The sequence below is a fragment of the Phragmites australis genome, chromosome 11, assembly GCF_958298935.1.
Source record: "Phragmites australis chromosome 11, lpPhrAust1.1, whole genome shotgun sequence".
Lineage (NCBI taxonomy): Eukaryota > Viridiplantae > Streptophyta > Magnoliopsida > Poales > Poaceae > Phragmites > Phragmites australis.
In genome coordinates, this window is record NC_084931.1 from 27,372,046 (window position 1) to 27,391,249 (window position 19,204).

The 19,204-nt window shown below is 47.6% G+C and overlaps 1 protein-coding gene across 1 annotated transcript; it reads right to left on the reverse strand.

Annotated features, from left to right (window-relative positions):
• Positions 1-15,299: 15,299 nt before the first annotated feature.
• On the reverse strand, positions 15,300-19,204 carry LOC133883871 (kinesin-like protein KIN-10C). Its single transcript, XM_062323257.1, has 13 exons — positions 18,904-19,204; positions 18,460-18,625; positions 18,162-18,362; positions 17,903-18,074; positions 17,613-17,818; positions 17,232-17,536; positions 17,072-17,151; positions 16,649-16,872; positions 16,521-16,567; positions 16,017-16,038; positions 15,866-15,934; positions 15,758-15,796; positions 15,300-15,629 (listed from the first exon to the last, which is right to left on the reverse strand). Exons 1-13 carry the CDS (start codon positions 19,071-19,073, stop codon positions 15,585-15,587), a joined length of 1,746 nt encoding a protein of 581 aa, XP_062179241.1. The 5' UTR covers positions 19,074-19,204; the 3' UTR covers positions 15,300-15,584.

The window sequence follows — 19,204 nt, forward strand, 5'->3', positions numbered from 1 at the left end:
ACCAGAATACCATTCCGGTAGTCCCGGCACGTGTTTTGTGCCCAGGATCGGAACACATGCCTTCCAACTCAAATATCACAACACAGTTTAATAGAGAGCAAATAATTAAACTGGATTACCATTGTTAAACAAGCAACTGCTTCCACAATTTACAACAAAAGAGGAACAACAACTACTATGCAGCGGAAGAAAAACCTATACAACAAAAGAGTATGGAGCCGTATGCCCTTAGGCTCCATACCAAAAGCGCCAGAGTTCGGAGTAGAAGGTGCTACTCCTGCCCGCCACCCTGATCGGCAGGCACAAAGTAGCCGAACACTGCCTCTTCTTCGCCAACCTGCGAACCTGAAAGCAACTTAAGGGCAGCACCCCTTAGTACGAAGGTACTAGCAAGTCTTACACAGTATGAGTATATATATTCTCGACTCCAAGGATCATGCATTTAAAGCTGTAGCAAGGATTAAGACATGTTTAAGTTTATTAAGCGGTAAGCAACCTAGACTCTAAGTGTAAGCAACTGACTTAACCAACCACCGACTCAAACCCTGCCAACCAACTGATCAAAACAGATATACAACAACAAGAGTATAAAAGCAAACCATTCCCACCAAACCACCAACCACATACCGACCAAACCACCCCAATCCAACCATGCCACAACCCACATCGAAACTCTACGACCAAAATATGGTCGCTCGGTGGAGATAAGCGATAGCGATGCTCATGACCGAGAGCGCGGCAGCTCGAACTGATTATACACCCTGCAGGGGGATACTCCTGGACCCACACGACACAGGGACCATACGGCTTGTGCCACCCGCTAAGATGCGCACAAGGGGGTACCCGTGACAACCTTTCCCAACCAGGCCCAACCATGTGGATCAACCATAGCTCGGCACGGCGGTATTAGAACTACTCCCCGAGCAAACTAATACCGCTAAAAGCCCGGACTCAAACCGGACTCACACCGTCTATGACGAGGCCCACATGACCACGTCTGCGAAGGTAATCGGCTCGCCTACCATTATATCAGCATGTGGTGAGTAAGGTATGTGCTAAAGCCGACTACACCGATGATCGGTGCTTAACCGGTGCAAGCGGTCTACGGTGTCCGGGTTCCCTCCCCGAACTGCCTGAGGACTCCTCGTGAGCAGATGACACCCCTAACACCACCCACACCTCGTCTCAACTCACCACTCACCAAACCGACTCATCATCAACACAACCATAAGTGCGAACAAGTAATAAGTCCTAGGCTCGCGACAACGGTGGACGCCGTCGTCGACTTCTACCGGAAAGCCTAAGTACCACTAAGCATAGCGAACTAAAATTAGACCTCGATGACACCACTAGGCTCCTAGGAACAACACATGACACGTGACCGAAATGGGATAATGCATCGGCATAGGTTCTACCCAACTCAGTACCCGACACATGCAATGTATACATAAGCGTAGATAATATATTAAAATTTCAAGTAGACACGGTGCAATATGAACGATGCTTGCCTTGCTGCCCTGAATCAGAAAGGTGGGACGCCTCACGATCGCCCACGGCCTCCGGGATCGACGGATCGGCGTTCACTACAGAGAGCAACGCGTGCAATGTAATGAGCATGTATGAAATGCGATCATGTAAGAAAAATATGCTCCACAATACATGACAACATTATTCCAAGATCGTACTGTCCAAACCAGAATTTTCCAAGTGGTCTCAAAAAGTTTGGAGTTCCTACGAATTAACTACGAATTTTACAAGCTATCAGCTATCAGGAAAGCCTGATAAACCGTGCTCGGGGTGCCCGGGATGAACAGTACTCACGGGGTACCCGGGGTGAACAGTACCCGGGGGTGCTCGGGGTGAACAGTACCCGGGGGTGCTCGGGTGAATAGTACCGGGGTCCTCGGGATCGACCGTGCTCGGGTGCTCGGGGTGAATCAGTACAGGGGTGCTCGGGTGCTCGGGTGAACAGTACCCGGGGGTCGTCGGGTGAACAGTACCCGGGGGTGCTCGGGAGTGCTCGGGGGTGAACAGTACCCCCGGGTGCTCGGTGAACAGTACCAGGGTCCTCGGGATCGACCGTGCTCGGGTTCTCGGGTGAACAGTACCGGGGGGTCGTCGGGTGAACAGTACCCGGGTGCTCGGGAGTGCTCGGGGTGACTGCGCTCGGGTGCTCGGGTGAACAGTACCAGGGGTCGTCGGGTGAACAGTACCCGGGGTGCTCGGGAGTGCTCGGGGTGACTGCGCTCGTGCTCGGGTGAACAGTACCCGGGGGTTGTCGGGTGAACAGTACCCGGGGTGCTCGGGAGTGCTCGGGGTGAATGCGCTCGTGCTCGGGTGAACAGTACCCCCCCGGGTCGTCGGGTGAACAGTATCAGGGGTGCTCGGGTGAACAGTACCCGGCGCTACAGTAAAATCAGCCTCGCGCAGCTCCAGAACAGCAACCATTACGAAGGGAAAAACTGGGCTAAACTAACCTGGGAGTCTCTCTAAATCAAAAGTAAAAATGCCTAGAAGGGTGTACAGGGTCTAGACTTTGCTCAACCGCCTAGTAACATGATTCCTAACTCAAATCCACATAAATCCTCATTTGTTCCCAGACTGCAAAACTTTAAGAACTTTGCAACCCTAGTTCCAGATTCAAGATCTATCCAACCAAAAATGAGCATACTTGCCATGGGAGCCTAGCAGACTCACCCAAGGTCCTTTGCTGAGGTTGGTGACCGCCAGTTGAAGGAGGAAACGACGGAAAATGGCTTGGAGAAGAGAGGAAAAACTGCTGCTTCCTTGCTTCTCCCAAAGAACACCAAACAAGTTCAGAACCAGCTCGAATTCCTTCGGGGAAACTGAAAATGAATTGGATGGACGAGTAGTCCTTGAGCTGGTGGTCTCGTGAGTACCACATACGTACCTTGATCTTGCTCCCAGAGGTAGGGATCCAAAGGGGAAAAAGGGAGCCTAAGAGAGAGAGTGAGAGAGACAGCCAACTCCAACTTGCTTCCTCAAAAAGCCTTATGTGGTGGAGTGGGTGAGGAGTACGTATGGGCAAGTTTGAGGGGAGAGAGAGCTGTTGCCCACTTATAGAGAGATATTTTTCCACCCAAGTGGGCCCCATTTACCTAGAGGAAAGTCCAGACTTGCTTCCAGCTCCTTTATTTCTCTTAGTTTTTCCTTCTCCCACCTCATTGACTCAAAGTGAAGTGCTCCAGTGACCCAAACTGGAACATGAACCTGAAATTGCATGTTTTAGGATTAAAACACACAATTATGGATTTCGGGACGTGACAAACCTCCCCCCCTAAAAAGAATCTCGTCCCGAGATTCAGTACGAGTCGCGGAGAGAACGATGAGCACACTCATGTGAGAGATTCCAAATATGCCATATTACGACATCTTTCACAAGTCCTCAAAGAACTCAGGATACTCGGAGCGGAGCTTATCTTCCCGCTCCCATGTCGCTTCGGCTTCTGTATGGTGGCTCCATTGGACTTTCAGGAATTTGGTAGAGTGGCGTCGTGTCTTGCGCTCGGCTTCATCCAAGATACAAATTGGTCGCTCACAATATGTCAAATCCGGTTGCAACTCTTGGGGTGCAATTTCAACGACTTCCGTCGGGACTCGGAGACACTTCTTCAATTGTGACACATGGAACACATTGTGTACGGCGGAGAGAGACGGAGGTAAGTCCAACTGGTACGCGACCTCTCCACGCCGAGCAAGAATCTGAAATGGACCAACATACCGAGGCGCCAATTTGCCTCGGACTTGGAATCGACGAACGCCTTTGAGAGGTGAGACCTTCAGGTACACGTGATCCCCCACCTCAAAGGTGAGCTCTCGGCGACGTCGATCCGCATAGCTCTTCTGCCTAGACTGGGCCGTGAGAATACTCCTGCGGATATTCTGGACATGGTCTTCTGCCTCCTTGACCAAATCCGGACCCAGAAAAGCCCGCTCACCGGATTCAGACCAATTCAGCGGCGTACGGCACCTCCGACCATAAAGGGCCTCGAATGGCGCCATCCCAATACTAGCCTGGAAACTGTTGTTATACGAAAATTCCGCGAACGGCAGGCATATGTCCCACTTCTTCCCATAAGTGAGCACACAAGCACGGAGCATATCTTCGAGAATCTGATTTACCCTCTCCGTCTGACCATCCGTCTGCGGGTGATACGCCGTGCTGTGGAACAATTCGGTTTCCATAGCCTCCTGGAAACTTCTCCAGAAATGAGAAGTAAACTGTGTACCCCGATCAGAAACGATCTTCTTCGGCACTCCATGGAGACAAACAATTCTAGTGAGGTACAACTCCGCATACTGCTTAGCAGAATAAGTGGTCCTGACAGGAAGGAAATGCGCGGATTTTGTCAACCGGTCCACGATGACCCAAATAGAGTCATACCCACTCGAAGTCTTCGGTAAGCCAGTAATGAAATCCATCCCAACTTCTTCCCACTTCCAAGATGGAATGGGCAAAGGCTGGAGTGTGCCGGCAGGCTTGATGTGTTCAGCCTTCACCCTTCGGCAGACGTCGCACTCAGACACATACCTAGCAATCTCCCGCTTCATGCGAGTCCACCAGAAACGGGGTTTCAAATCCTGATACATCTTTGTACTGCCAGGGTGAATGGATAGCAACGAATCATGAGCCTCATCAAGGATCTTCTTCCTCAGCGCCTCGACCCTCGGAACCACTAAACGGTCCCCAAACCAGATAACGCCTTGATCATCCTCAGTAAAGCACAAGGCCTGCCCGATCTTCCTCTTCTCTCGAATTCGGGCCATACCCTTATCATGCCTCTGTGCAGCCTTAATCTCATCAATGAGCGTGGACTTGATTTCGAGATTGGCAATAAAACTGTCCGGCACCATATCAAGCCCAAGACGCCGGAAATCGTCGCATAACGTGGAATCCATCGGCGAGGCTACAAGACAGTGACAATGAGCCCTTCGACTCAAAGCGTCGGCGACCACATTCGCCTTGCCAGGATGGTAGTGAACCTCCAGTTCGTAGTCTTTGATCAACTCAAGCCACCTGCGCTGCCTCATGTTCAAATCTGACTGCGTGAAGATGTACTTCAGGCTCTTGTGATCCGTGTAGATACGGCACAAGTTGCCCATCAAGTAGTGGCGCCACATCTTCAGAGCGTGCACGACAGCTGCAAGTTCAAGATCATGTGTCGGATAGCTCTCCTCGTGACGCTTCAGCTGTCGGGATGCATATGCAATGACTCGGTCCTCCTGCATCAAAACACAGCCGAGACCGATGCCGGACGCGTCGCAATACACATCAAATCCTCTGGTCACATCAGGCTGAGCAAGCACTGGAGCGGTCGTGAGCAGCTTCTTCAATGTCTGGAAGGCAGACTCACAGGCATCTGACCACTCAAACACGCTGCCTTGCTTCAACAACTGAGTCATCGGCTTCGCAACCTTGGAGAAGTTCTCGATGAAACGACGGTAATAGCCTGCAAGTCCAAGAAAACTCCGGATCTCACTGACATTCTGGGGCTGAACCCAGTCGAGCACATCCTGCACCTTGCTCGGGTCAACTGCCACTCCGTTCTCTGATAGAACATGTCCCAGAAAAGCCACCTCCCTGAGCCAGAACTCACACTTGCTGAACTTGGCATACAACTGATGCTCTCGGAGCCTGCCCAGAACAATACGGAGGTGCCCAATGTGCTCTTGTACAGTCTTGGAGTATATCAGAATGTCGTCAATGAAAACAATGACAAACTTGTCCAACTCCTCCATGAATACCGAGTTCATGAGGTACATAAAGAAAGCCGGCGCATTAGTCAAGCCAAACGACATAACGGTGAACTCATACAAGCCGTATCTAGTAGAGAATGCTGTCTTTGGAATATCCTCAGGTCGGACCTTGATCTGGTGATAGCCCAGCCTCAAGTCAATCTTTGAGAAGACTCGGGCTCCAGTCAACTGATCAAACAAGATGTCAATCCTAGGAAGCGGATACACATTCTTCACAGTGACTGCATTCAGCGGACGGTAATCAACACACATCCGGAGAGTGTCGTCCTTCTTCTTCACGAATAGAGCCGAGCATCCCCAAGGTGAGGAACTAGGACGAATGAAACCCTTCGCCAGCAGCTCCTGGATCTGCTTCTTCAGCTCAACTAGCTCAACTGGCGACATCTTGTACATCTTCTTCGAAACCGGGGCCGCACCGGGCACGAGATCAATAGAGAACTCCACTGCCCTACCAGGCGGCATTCCAGGTAACTCATCCGGAAAGACATCCGGAAATTCCCACACCACAGGAATGGTCTCCATAATCCTGGTGGGGACAGCCTTTACGGCGAACAGGCAGGATTTGACATCCTCTAGCTTTAAGTGGACCCGAGTACCTGACAGACCATTGAGGGTGACGGTCCGCCGAGCACAGTCCAACACAGCCTTGTTCTTGGAGAGCCAATTCATTCCCAGAATAACATCAATTCCCTTCGAGTTCATCACTAACAGATTGACAAAGAAGGGAACTCCGTTGACAATTACCGCCGCTTTATTCACACACTGGTTGATTAAGACTTTGGCCCCTGGGGCGTCTAAAAGGGGAAACGTCAAATTCCGACTCAGCATAATGCATTCGCCGGATATATTGTTAGAATCCCGTAATACATGTATAAATATGAATGCATGCATGAATGCCATGAAATGATGCATGCTCGAACCTAGCTACCGCTTCTTTCTCAAAATAAGAACCGCACCTGCAAGCATCAAAATCACAGGCAGTTTATAACATCCAGAACGTACCCTTCGCGCTAGAAAGAGTAAGAGCGCGAACGGCCCTTGTACCACATGCCGTACAAGCGACAATCCATACGTCGACAACGACGTATTCACTTCCCGTAGACCCTACGGGACATCTCGTGTAAACGCCACACGAGTAGACGACCATGTCTCCCATCGCATGGTGGATGTTCATACGCTATTGCTAGCGTATTCACTTCCCGTACGGATCACCGTACGGAACATGCCGGGCCCCTGCCTCGCATCCGGCTGAGCCCTCGGTGATTAACCGCCACCGAGCGTCGTACCTTACCTTCCGACGATGCAAAGCCGAAGATGCAATGCTCAACATGAATCAATGCAGGGTCGAAAGCAAAACAATGTGGTATAAGACATATAGACGTCACTCATAATACGAATTTTAACTTAGGGGCATAAACGATAGCAGTTTAATACATATTAAACATGAAGAGGCATAAACATAAATTATGGGTTGTTTAGGTGAAGTTGTCGACTTACTAAACAACGCACTAATTATGTTTAGGCTACTAAATTAAACCAGGCTCTGATACCAAGCTGTGAGGAACCGTCCAAATAGTATTCTAATTAATCATCAGGAGGATTATTATTCATAATCACAACCTCGACGATTAACCAGAATACCATTCCGGTAGTCCCGGCACGTGTTTTGTGCCCAGGATCGGAACACATGCCTTCCAACTCAAATATCACAACACAGTTTAATAGAGAGCAAATAATTAAACTGGATTACCATTGTTAAACAAGCAACTGCTTCCACAATTTACAACAAAAGAGGAACAACAACTACTATGCAGCGGAAGAAAAACCTATACAACAAAAGAGTATGGAGCCGTATGCCCTTAGGCTCCATACCAAAAGCGCCAGAGTTCGGAGTAGAAGGTGCTACTCCTGCCCGCCACCCTGATCGGCAGGCACAAAGTAGCCGAACACTGCCTCTTCTTCGCCAACCTGCGAACCTGAAAGCAACTTAAGGGCAGCACCCCTTAGTACGAAGGTACTAGCAAGTCTTACACAGTATGAGTATATATATTCTCGACTCCAAGGATCATGCATTTAAAGCTGTAGCAAGGATTAAGACATGTTTAAGTTTATTAAGCGGTAAGCAACCTAGACTCTAAGTGTAAGCAACTGACTTAACCAACCACCGACTCAAACCCTGCCAACCAACTGATCAAAACAGATATACAACAACAAGAGTATAAAAGCAAACCATTCCCACCAAACCACCAACCACATACCGACCAAACCACCCCAATCCAACCATGCCACAACCCACATCGAAACTCTACGACCAAAATATGGTCGCTCGGTGGAGATAAGCGATAGCGATGCTCATGACCGAGAGCGCGGCAGCTCGAACTGATTATACACCCTGCAGGGGGATACTCCTGGACCCACACGACACAGGGACCATACGGCTTGTGCCACCCGCTAAGATGCGCACAAGGGGGTACCCGTGACAACCTTTCCCAACCAGGCCCAACCATGTGGATCAACCATAGCTCGGCACGGCGGTATTAGAACTACTCCCCGAGCAAACTAATACCGCTAAAAGCCCGGACTCAAACCGGACTCACACCGTCTATGACGAGGCCCACATGACCACGTCTGCGAAGGTAATCGGCTCGCCTACCATTATATCAGCATGTGGTGAGTAAGGTATGTGCTAAAGCCGACTACACCGATGATCGGTGCTTAACCGGTGCAAGCGGTCTACGGTGTCCGGGTTCCCTCCCCGAACTGCCTGAGGACTCCTCGTGAGCAGATGACACCCCTAACACCACCCACACCTCGTCTCAACTCACCACTCACCAAACCGACTCATCATCAACACAACCATAAGTGCGAACAAGTAATAAGTCCTAGGCTCGCGACAACGGTGGACGCCGTCGTCGACTTCTACCGGAAAGCCTAAGTACCACTAAGCATAGCGAACTAAAATTAGACCTCGATGACACCACTAGGCTCCTAGGAACAACACATGACACGTGACCGAAATGGGATAATGCATCGGCATAGGTTCTACCCAACTCAGTACCCGACACATGCAATGTATACATAAGCGTAGATAATATATTAAAATTTCAAGTAGACACGGTGCAATATGAACGATGCTTGCCTTGCTGCCCTGAATCAGAAAGGTGGGACGCCTCACGATCGCCCACGGCCTCCGGGATCGACGGATCGGCGTTCACTACAGAGAGCAACGCGTGCAATGTAATGAGCATGTATGAAATGCGATCATGTAAGAAAAATATGCTCCACAATACATGACAACATTATTCCAAGATCGTACTGTCCAAACCAGAATTTTCCAAGTGGTCTCAAAAAGTTTGGAGTTCCTACGAATTAACTACGAATTTTACAAGCTATCAGCTATCAGGAAAGCCTGATAAACCGTGCTCGGGGTGCCCGGGATGAACAGTACTCACGGGTACCCGGGGTGAACAGTACCCGGGGGTGCTCGGGGTGAACAGTACCCGGGGGTGCTCGGGTGAATAGTACCGGGGTCCTCGGGATCGACCGTGCTCGGGTGCTCGGGGTGAATCAGTACAGGGGTGCTCGGGTGCTCGGGTGAACAGTACCCGGGGGTCGTCGGGTGAACAGTACCCGGGGGTGCTCGGGGGTGCTCGGGGGTGAACAGTACCCCCGGGTGCTCGGTGAACAGTACCAGGGTCCTCGGGATCGACCGTGCTCGGGTTCTCGGGTGAACAGTACCGGGGGGTCGTCGGGTGAACAGTACCCGGGTGCTCGGGAGTGCTCGGGGTGACTGCGCTCGGGTGCTCGGGTGAACAGTACCCGGGGTGCTCGGGAGTGCTCGGGGTGACTGCGCTCGTGCTCGGGTGAACAGTACCCGGGGGTTGTCGGGTGAACAGTACCCCGGGGTGCTCGGGAGTGCTCGGGGTGAATGCGCTCGTGCTCGGGTGAACAGTACCCCCCGGTCGTCGGGTGAACAGTATCAGGGGTGCTCGGGTGAACAGTACCCGGCGCTACAGTAAAATCAGCCTCGCGCAGCTCCAGAACAGCAACCATTACGAAGGGAAAAACTGGGCTAAACTAACCTGGGAGTCTCTCTAAATCAAAAGTAAAAATGCCTAGAAGGGTGTACAGGGTCTAGACTTTGCTCAACCGCCTAGTAACATGATTCCTAACTCAAATCCACATAAATCCTCATTTGTTCCCAGACTGCAAAACTTTAAGAACTTTGCAACCCTAGTTCCAGATTCAAGATCTATCCAACCAAAAATGAGCATACTTGCCATGGGAGCCTAGCAGACTCACCCAAGGTCCTTTGCTGAGGTTGGTGACCGCCAGTTGAAGGAGGAAACGACGGAAAATGGCTTGGAGAAGAGAGGAAAAACTGCTGCTTCCTTGCTTCTCCCAAAGAACACCAAACAAGTTCAGAACCAGCTCGAATTCCTTCGGGGAAACTGAAAATGAATTGGATGGACGAGTAGTCCTTGAGCTGGTGGTCTCGTGAGTACCACATACGTACCTTGATCTTGCTCCCAGAGGTAGGGATCCAAAGGGGAAAAAGGGAGCCTAAGAGAGAGAGTGAGAGAGACAGCCAACTCCAACTTGCTTCCTCAAAAAGCCTTATGTGGTGGAGTGGGTGAGGAGTACGTATGGGCAAGTTTGAGGGGAGAGAGAGCTGTTGCCCACTTATAGAGAGATATTTTTCCACCCAAGTGGGCCCCATTTACCTAGAGGAAAGTCCAGACTTGCTTCCAGCTCCTTTATTTCTCTTAGTTTTTCCTTCTCCCACCTCATTGACTCAAAGTGAAGTGCTCCAGTGACCCAAACTGGAACATGAACCTGAAATTGCATGTTTTAGGATTAAAACACACAATTATGGATTTCGGGACGTGACAATATCTGCATAAAACTATTTTATACTTAAAAACTATACCATAAAGCCCTATTCTTTGATCATCCATTATGTATCTATCCACGTCTTGAAGTGGTATAAAATTTATTGAGTACCTTTCATACTCAATCTTGTTATTTTCAGACTGTTGAGATGGAGATCAACATCAACCCAGATAAAGTTAAAGAGAAGAAGTTTAAGGTCCTGTCTCCACTCGAGTTGCTTGTGGCATTGGGTTGCACTATTCGTTTCGCTCCGCTCCGCTGTAGGCTCTTCTACCTAGTTGGTCTCCATCTTTCACCATGTTCAAGTAATTATTTTATTCAAAATATGTACTTTATATTGTTCAGTTGAGTTTTGTGCGTATCAGCTACTTGATCCAGGGATGAGGGGGGCACAGGAGAACCCGATGTCAGGCTCCTAACATGAACCCCCAAAGTAAGTCTATTCGGGTAGAATACCAACACCCGTTGAAGATACAAAGCAGAATCAACCATCATACGGCTGAATCTTAGTAGTAGAAACACATAACAATCAGCTTAGTTCCTAGGATTAGATCCATACACAAACCCCCTTGTACATTGTGATTATGAGAATAATCAAGATAAGACAGGAGATAGGGTTATTATCCAACTCGGAGATCTAAATATGTAGAAATATTGTCCCTCTTTGCGATACTCCTCAGCGGCTATGCATGGATACCTATTTTCACATTATGAACAATATAGAGTCGTGTACAAATCCTCGATAGACCCTTCCCGAGCTGCACCACCTTCACTGTCTCCTTCTCGCCCTTTCTTAGCGGCGCCGGCAACAGGGCTTGGCCACCTCCATCACGCCTCGCACCAAGTCTGGTTACTGCACGAACAAGCATTAGCTCAGGTGGTTCGCTCAGTGTGAGCGAACGCATAGGTCAGAGGTTCACCTCCCAACTCTAGCACTCACGTCTGAGTTTAATACGAGATAGTCTAGGGTACACACACGTGAACGTTCAGAGGTACTGCACGTCTTCATGCACAGGAGGTTTCGAGCCTCCCAATCTAATCCTAGTGCGTGTATGAACACACACGTGTGTGCGTATGGTGTAAGTGTGGTGTGAGCACGCGTCTTGTTATACCTTCTCAAAAGTCTGGTTACTACCAGAGAGCCCCACAATTTTTTTAATCGATCGGCACCGATGCCTCTATTTGCGCCAAAGCTTGGAAATTTTCTCCACGTACCAGGACTGCAGTGGCAGGCTTCGGTGCTCGAAGGGGAATGTTTTTCTTTCAGGCACCGGTTTGAAACACACACCTTGGATCCTCTTAAGTGTGTTCAAGTAGCAATCGACCATGGCATGGGGGCATGTCATCACTGAAACAGATTTTTAATGGTTATACAGGTGGCTACTTCCTCGACGTTTGATCTAGCTCCAGCAGGTGGTCTTGTGCGCGAACTGAAAATTTTGGTATGGTTGAATTTTATAAGTGATTCGTTTGTGTTTAGGCCTAGAGATTGTAATAAGATAGCGTTTGCTTTGGCAGCGATGGTGTGTGTGCCCAGGTGATGCTAATCCCAAGTTGGATAGCACACCGGATTGTATCTATGGTTTGGTTGCCAACAATTCTTCTGTGGGGGGCACCGGTTTGATGGAATCAATTGTTCCATTCAAAAGAAAAATGTGACGTGCTAGGATGGTTCTCTGGCCCACCCGTGACGATGAAAAGACGCTGCTGGCTTCCATAGCGTGCCGCGCCGAAGCAGTCGTATCCCGGCCGTAGCCGTATGTATAGCAGTTGCTTCGCGTTTTGACGCGGCCGCTAGCCGATGGTGATGATGTTAACGTTAGAAGACAATTGTTATTAATATGTGAATTCCTCATGCCTAGATCTATATGTCAACAACAACTATCTTTTGACGTTATGGCAGACAAATCCATCTGATTTGGAGGGCGACGTGATCACATGATGTGTTACTAGAGTCAGAACTAGACGTACGGCGTGTTTCCAGGAGGCCTTAATCGGAGGAGCCGTAGAAAATTAGGTGGCAGGTACGTGAATCGTGCATGGGATTTGCTCGTGAAATGTGCGACAGCGACGGCTCCGTGTTGGGTGAAGCGTGGAAAATAAACAGCGCAGATTAAGGCCTAAGCGTCTTGCTCTAAGCTAGTACTACTAGCAAGTGAAAAATAACGAGTCCTTCAGATCTTGGGAGCATGCACACCTACTTCGTGGACTCGTGTAATATTATACGGAGTATTCCATGTAGTACCTTGGCTACTTTAGAAGTTTCGTATCGAGATCTATGGATGAAATTCTGTACTTGAATGGCGTCCCGTCCCATCGATCCAAAGGAAGGTGGGCACTTGGCTGAAGAAAAGGATCGATCTTCTCTTCGTGTCTCACACTGTCTCCTAGCAAAAATGGCGAAATGGTTCGTTACTGCCTAACTGGTTTCATATTAAACGACACCACCACGTTTGGTAGTTGGTCCTTGTGGGTTCGAGCCCCCACGGTGGGTGACATTTATTTTTTTGGTCTTTCGATTTTGCTCCCCTTGCTCATTTGTCAGTTGGGTTCAGTTCAGCACCGCGAAACTAGATCTCAATTGAGGAAGAAATGCGTACAGGAAGGATGGGCTCCGGGTCACTCTCTTCACTGATGCCTCGAAGCTTCCGCCTTAGAACTCGTCAAAGCAAACCTACTGAATGTTGAATCTCGATCGATGTTAGAAACCAACCGTAGAAAGAGAGGTCGAAGCCCCTGATCACTCGTTCAGTTCGTTTTTCGCTCGTGCCTGTATGAATTGCATAAGTCATTGTGTTTTGGCGGTAGAGAAGTACAGAAGTAAACAGCGTGTTAGTATTTAGTTGTGGGAAGCGTTGTTGACAAGACTTACTCAACACGACTTTCAACTGCTTCCGGTGACAACTACCACTCTCTTATGAATGGAAGGGTATTTCTTTGAGAAATTTTATAGTGATTCAAAATTAATATAAGTCATTCATTTTTAGAATCTAACGGTTCAAATTAGACAGGATACTACTTATTTCTTACCGGTATTATAGGTAGTATATGTGAATAGTATATTAGTATTAGGGTTATTTTAAAGAGAAAAATACGTGGTATGAAACTAATTAATTGCAGTTATATGTCTCTAAATAGAGTAATATTTAATATCGTTTTAACATTTTAATCTGCATTCAGTACGAGAGTTCATTTACTACCCATCGGCTAGGATTAGCGATCCGACATTTGCGACATCGATCTTTCTATTAGCAAAAGTATGGTGGATAATTTTAACAAAATTATCATAATTACCAAAATATCCAATTACGTAGATCGTCGGATTAGATTTATACTAGCTCCTATCTCTAAGTGTATAGACCACTATAAAAGAGCTCATTTCTTTCTGTGTATCGAAAGCTGAAATTGGAAGTCAAAAAGTTGAGATATACGGTTCGGTGGGATAGTTTGATATTGTCAATAAGCCTTCCTGCCCCTTCATGTTCAGTCAGACAAGGAAGTTCAAAGGCAGATCGATGGAAGTTGCTTGTTCGAATCATATCTCAAAGATTAGCTAGAGTAGGCATTGGCAAAGACATGATGTGAAGCAACCAATGAAAGAAATGGCCCCGATGCAAAAAATTCTACCTGAGTGAAAGAATCGTTCTCATTATATCTATGATATAGTTTATGATTCAAGAAAGACTATTAATAAAGTACCACCTAGTCAGAAGGAGTTTGTAGCTCTATATTATTTCTAGGATAAAGAGTTTTTACCAGTGTGCTATAAAGCCATAGATAATAAGGTGAAAAGGACTCTAAAAAGAAGATATGCGCATACAAGCGTTCAAAATATTGGTTGGTTTTAAAGAGAGAATATTTAAAACGCATGACCCTTATAAAAAGAAAGAATTACCAGAGGAAATGGTTCAATGCCCGAGCTCCAGCTTTGCTTGCGTTCTTCACCGGCGCTCGCCGGATGTATCACTCATCCCAAAAATAAGGCAAGGAGTCTGATGTTTGTTATAATTATTACGGGAATGAATCACATATGTTGGTTTAGAATTGCTCAGAATTCATTGATAGTTACTTTTTTCAGTACTAGGGGGGCTAGTCTACTCTTTTTTCTCGATCGAGCCACTTTCTCTTATTCTACTCATCCACCCCTCTTCACGAACTTGTACAATCAATACCACAAAGATAGCAAACTCTATTTCTTTTGAAAGAATATTGTGATAACCGCACATTTTCAGTTAACCGTTGGGGACCGGTTACTGTTTCTCCAACCATAACTAAACCTTGGACCGCAGTCGGCACTTGCCGGGAAACGGCCGCAGCCCGACGAGAAGCTGCCGTCGCCGCTCGATTGCCAGGAAAACGGTCGCAAGCCCGCCGAGAAGCCGCCGTCGCGACTCACTCAAGTTGAGCACGGCGGCGTCGTCCGATGGTTTTTGCGGGACGAACGTGTCGTGGATATGTGCTCGTGGTGTACGACGGGCAGGACCACTAGGCGACGCCGGTCGATCTCGTGACGCCAAGTCGCCAACCAAACAGCTCGGTTAGGGTCGGTTTTTGGGTCGGATGATTCCGGACGGCGTCACGACGCAAACCAAACACGCTGAAACTTCATCACTCTTCATGCTGCAATCTACGGAACGTTCAGCACATGGAATAGCACATTCTCACAGGTAATCCGCAACAAAGAGGAGCAACTCATTGCTCCATATAAACAAAGTAGCAGCAGAACTCCTACAGTTGTAAACTACAAATACACCTAAAGGTACATTATCTAGTTAAAAGCTGTAGCGGCATATCGCCTGAAGTCACCAACACAAGATTGAACTAACTTCGGCGGCAGCACAACAATCCAGTCCTCAGTACAAACGATCGGCATGTCCAGTGTGTTACATACAGTACGATATCCATTTTGGTGATCATTTGAAGATTCCATAGGCCGTCTTCCTAAGGATGTCTTGGATCTACAAGTGCAACACAATCAAGAAAGCCATAGGCATTACAGGTGGTATATAATTTCCACAGCAAGGGACAAAAGAGTAGGCCTCAAAAGGTTGGAGATGTAGCCTTAAGAATTCGACAGACAAGTTACCTGTTTTGATGAGAGGCCGATGTTCTCCAAATCTGCAAGCTGGGAAATCAAATTGTGTTAGAAAGTGCTTTCAAATATCAAGATTATTTTGTAGTCTACAGATCTTACAGATTTGAATGGTCTTGGTGAATCCTCCCGTAACTCCAGAATGTATTCTGCTCTCCTTGCGCCAATTCCCTAACAAACAAGCGTGGAAGTTAGTCAGAAGAAAAGGCTGCTATAAAAGAGATCAAATTATTATGAGACGAAAGGACCATACTTTCAGCTGCTGTAGCTCCTCCCTGCATTCATAGGTGAAGTAAAAAATTAGAAAGACTGAAAGAAACTGAATATGTTGGAGACATAATCACATAAGTCAAGCTACGCACAGAAAGTAAGCTGTTCAGCCATCATGTATTCTACTTTACTAACAAGCCAGCAGCCAAAGTTTCATTCCTCAAAAGAAAAAGGTTAGAGTTTCATTGACGAGGAAACAATGAAGAACGACAGGATTCCTGTTGGAGTGTCATAATGCTTAGCTTTTCAGCACAAGTAGATAGCAAAGAAATGTGGCTTAATGCTTAGCTTTTCAGGACCTCTGACTCAAACATAAACCTAGGGGAGCAAATTTCTTGAATAAAAAACTAGTAAATAGCATGGGCACCACCAAATGTCACCCCATGTTTGCAAAGGCCCTTTAGCTACTTTGTGATGTTCAAACCCCCACAACTGACATGTCCATGGTGATTTGTCATGGTCGAAGTTTGTCAAAGTTTGTACTTACTTGTTTGCGCAATTTAAGAAGTCAAGGTACCGCTGAACAAGAGTTTCCTGAAAAGTTATTATGTTAATGATAATCTTAAACTATAGCAGATTGTTCATCTATGAAATGGGCAGGGGAACCAAACAGACCTTCAGGGTAGATCCTAGTGCATTAAATTTATCTAGCGGTGTAGCACCTGGAATCTTCTCGACTAAGTTACATGTTGGGGTTTTGGGTTCCAACAAAATGGGCAAATTGCCAGTCTCAGATGTCTGCTGCTTCACAGGCACCCTATTTGAAGATATTGGAGAAAGAGCTCTCCTGAGAGAAGATTCGGACTTCTCTTTGCAAGGAGTTACTGAAGGAAGCACCGCTGCAAAAGAGATTATACATGTCAGGCTTGTGTGTGAAAACACAGGATAAGTCACAGAGTTTCCTGTTAGCAAATTGCAAATATCTTGTATATGATTACTGATTAGATATTGTCTCAGTTTCCAGGTGTTGACTTTTGTACGTTCTATAACCACTTTCTAATACAACTACAAAGCTATTCTGCATGTTAAAAGAAATACCTTTATTCCTATTTAGATCATCTTGTGTGCTCGCTCGTAGGTTTTCATCTGGAACACGGACGGCTGAATCAAAAAGTATCCTGTGCAGCAGAAGATGAAGAAATAAGAACAACATATGATTCCATGTAGTCAATTAGAGTACATGATCAGACACACTTACTTCTTGATTTTATCACCATCTTGATCAATTGTCTTAGCTCTACTAAAGATCCTGGAAGATGCCGGCTGCTTTATGTGGCTCATAGATGATGGAGTCTTGCTTGCAATTGGGGAGAAAAAGCCATCCATTCTTTGGATGCTCTTTGTTTTCCCCTTGGATTCCAACCATGCTCGCAATTTGGCTTCCATGTCAACCTTTACTTTAGGAGTTTCTTGTCTGCTTGCTGAACTTACATAGTTTCCAATATGGCGTGAACGAGCAGCCAGACTTACTGTCTTGACTGACTCCTGGTATTCTGCAGGATTCTGAAATAACGGGGAAAAAACCAATTAGTAAGGTTCTATGGGATGAGAAGTCTATATAAAGTTAGAGAAAAATCACCAGGCATGCTATCATCACAGCACGGCTACTGCCACCTAGAGAATCTTGTAGTATGCGGGTCAGTTTACTCTCTCTATAGGGTATTCGGAGCTCATTGTTGTTTAGAGCTGAAATGACATTAGACAATGCAAACAATGACTGGTTGATCTTAGCGCTTTCTTGAAGGCGAATCCCCTCATTGAAAGTCCTTCTATTGTCCTCGCTACCTAGAAAGAACAATCAAGCACGACATGAGTTAAACTAGAGGGATAAAACCTTAAGCATGTGCAGCTCATTCCAGATAGACATACCAGCCAAATCAATGAGGTTAAGCTTCCCTTTCACAACGTCAGCGCTAACCCTGAGAGACAGCACAGCATGACTCCTACTAGAAACATCATTGAGTCCAGTGTGAGCAACTTTCCTCCTCTGTACACCTATGGAATAGAGCTCCTGGAATTCCTCCATAGATCTCACAGGGACCTTCAACCATCAAAAGACAATAGTAATAAGCAACAAGCTGAATCCCAACAAACACATTCAAATGATCACCAAGCCCTGGCACATTACCCAACACAAGCCCTTCAGCTGCATGTTACCATCTTTGTCATCCAAGGCCATGATCTCCTTTGCCTTGGGCTCCAGCAAGTCATAGCACCGCTCCATGTACACCTCATAGTATGAGATCTCCACGGAGCACCATGTGCCAGTGCAGAGCGCCAGGACGGTCGAAACCGCCAAGGGGATGAGCCCCGGAAAATCATCTGTGCCCTGCGCAGCAGCCACTCAGCCAGGTTTCAGTGATAGGTTATTTTGCCAACAGTGGGCATTTCGTCAAACACATTGCAGTAAAGAAAATAACGGGCACCTGCATTGTGTAGGTCTTGCCGCTGCCAGTTGCCCCATATGCGAAGACCGTAGCATTGAGCCCCTCGAATATTAACGGGATCACTGCGCTGACCTCCCGATCAAATATCTCGCTGACGCGGTCCTCTTGGCCAAAGAACGTATCTAGTTTGTAGTGCTCACTCCGACTGCAGAAATGGACCAGTGCCCCAAAGCAAGGATTATGAATCAAGCCAGAAGGCGCTCAACTCAATTAGTAATTAATTACTAGCTGAAGAACAACTTGCTGCTCGTTGTCGAGCAAACTAGATTAGATCGAATTAGACATACAAGTATTCTCCTAATTTCTGAAAGTAACTTTTCTAAACGGAACTGCCAAACGTGAGAATCTGAAATTGACGCAGGAGTCGCGACTCCCAGGTCTCCAACTCATACGTCAAGGGGGGTCGCTGAGGAGGCTTCATACCTGGTGTGCTGGTCCTTGAGCTGGACGGTGACCTCGCCGCAGGGGTGGCTTCCGAGGAGGGAGACGCAGGGCGCCGAACCGGCCTCCGACGGGAGGAAAGGGCGCACGCGCAGCACGACGCGCACCGGCTGCGAGGTGGAGGAAGCGGCGGCGGGCGTGGCGGTCGCCATCGGGGAGGGACTCTCACGCGGTCAGTACACGGGCGGTGTGCGGAGGAGGAGATCGACGAGGGGTTGAGTCTGGGCGTTTGGGGAAGGCGGTGACCGTTGGTAACCGGGCGGAGAGCCGGTTCGAATTTGAA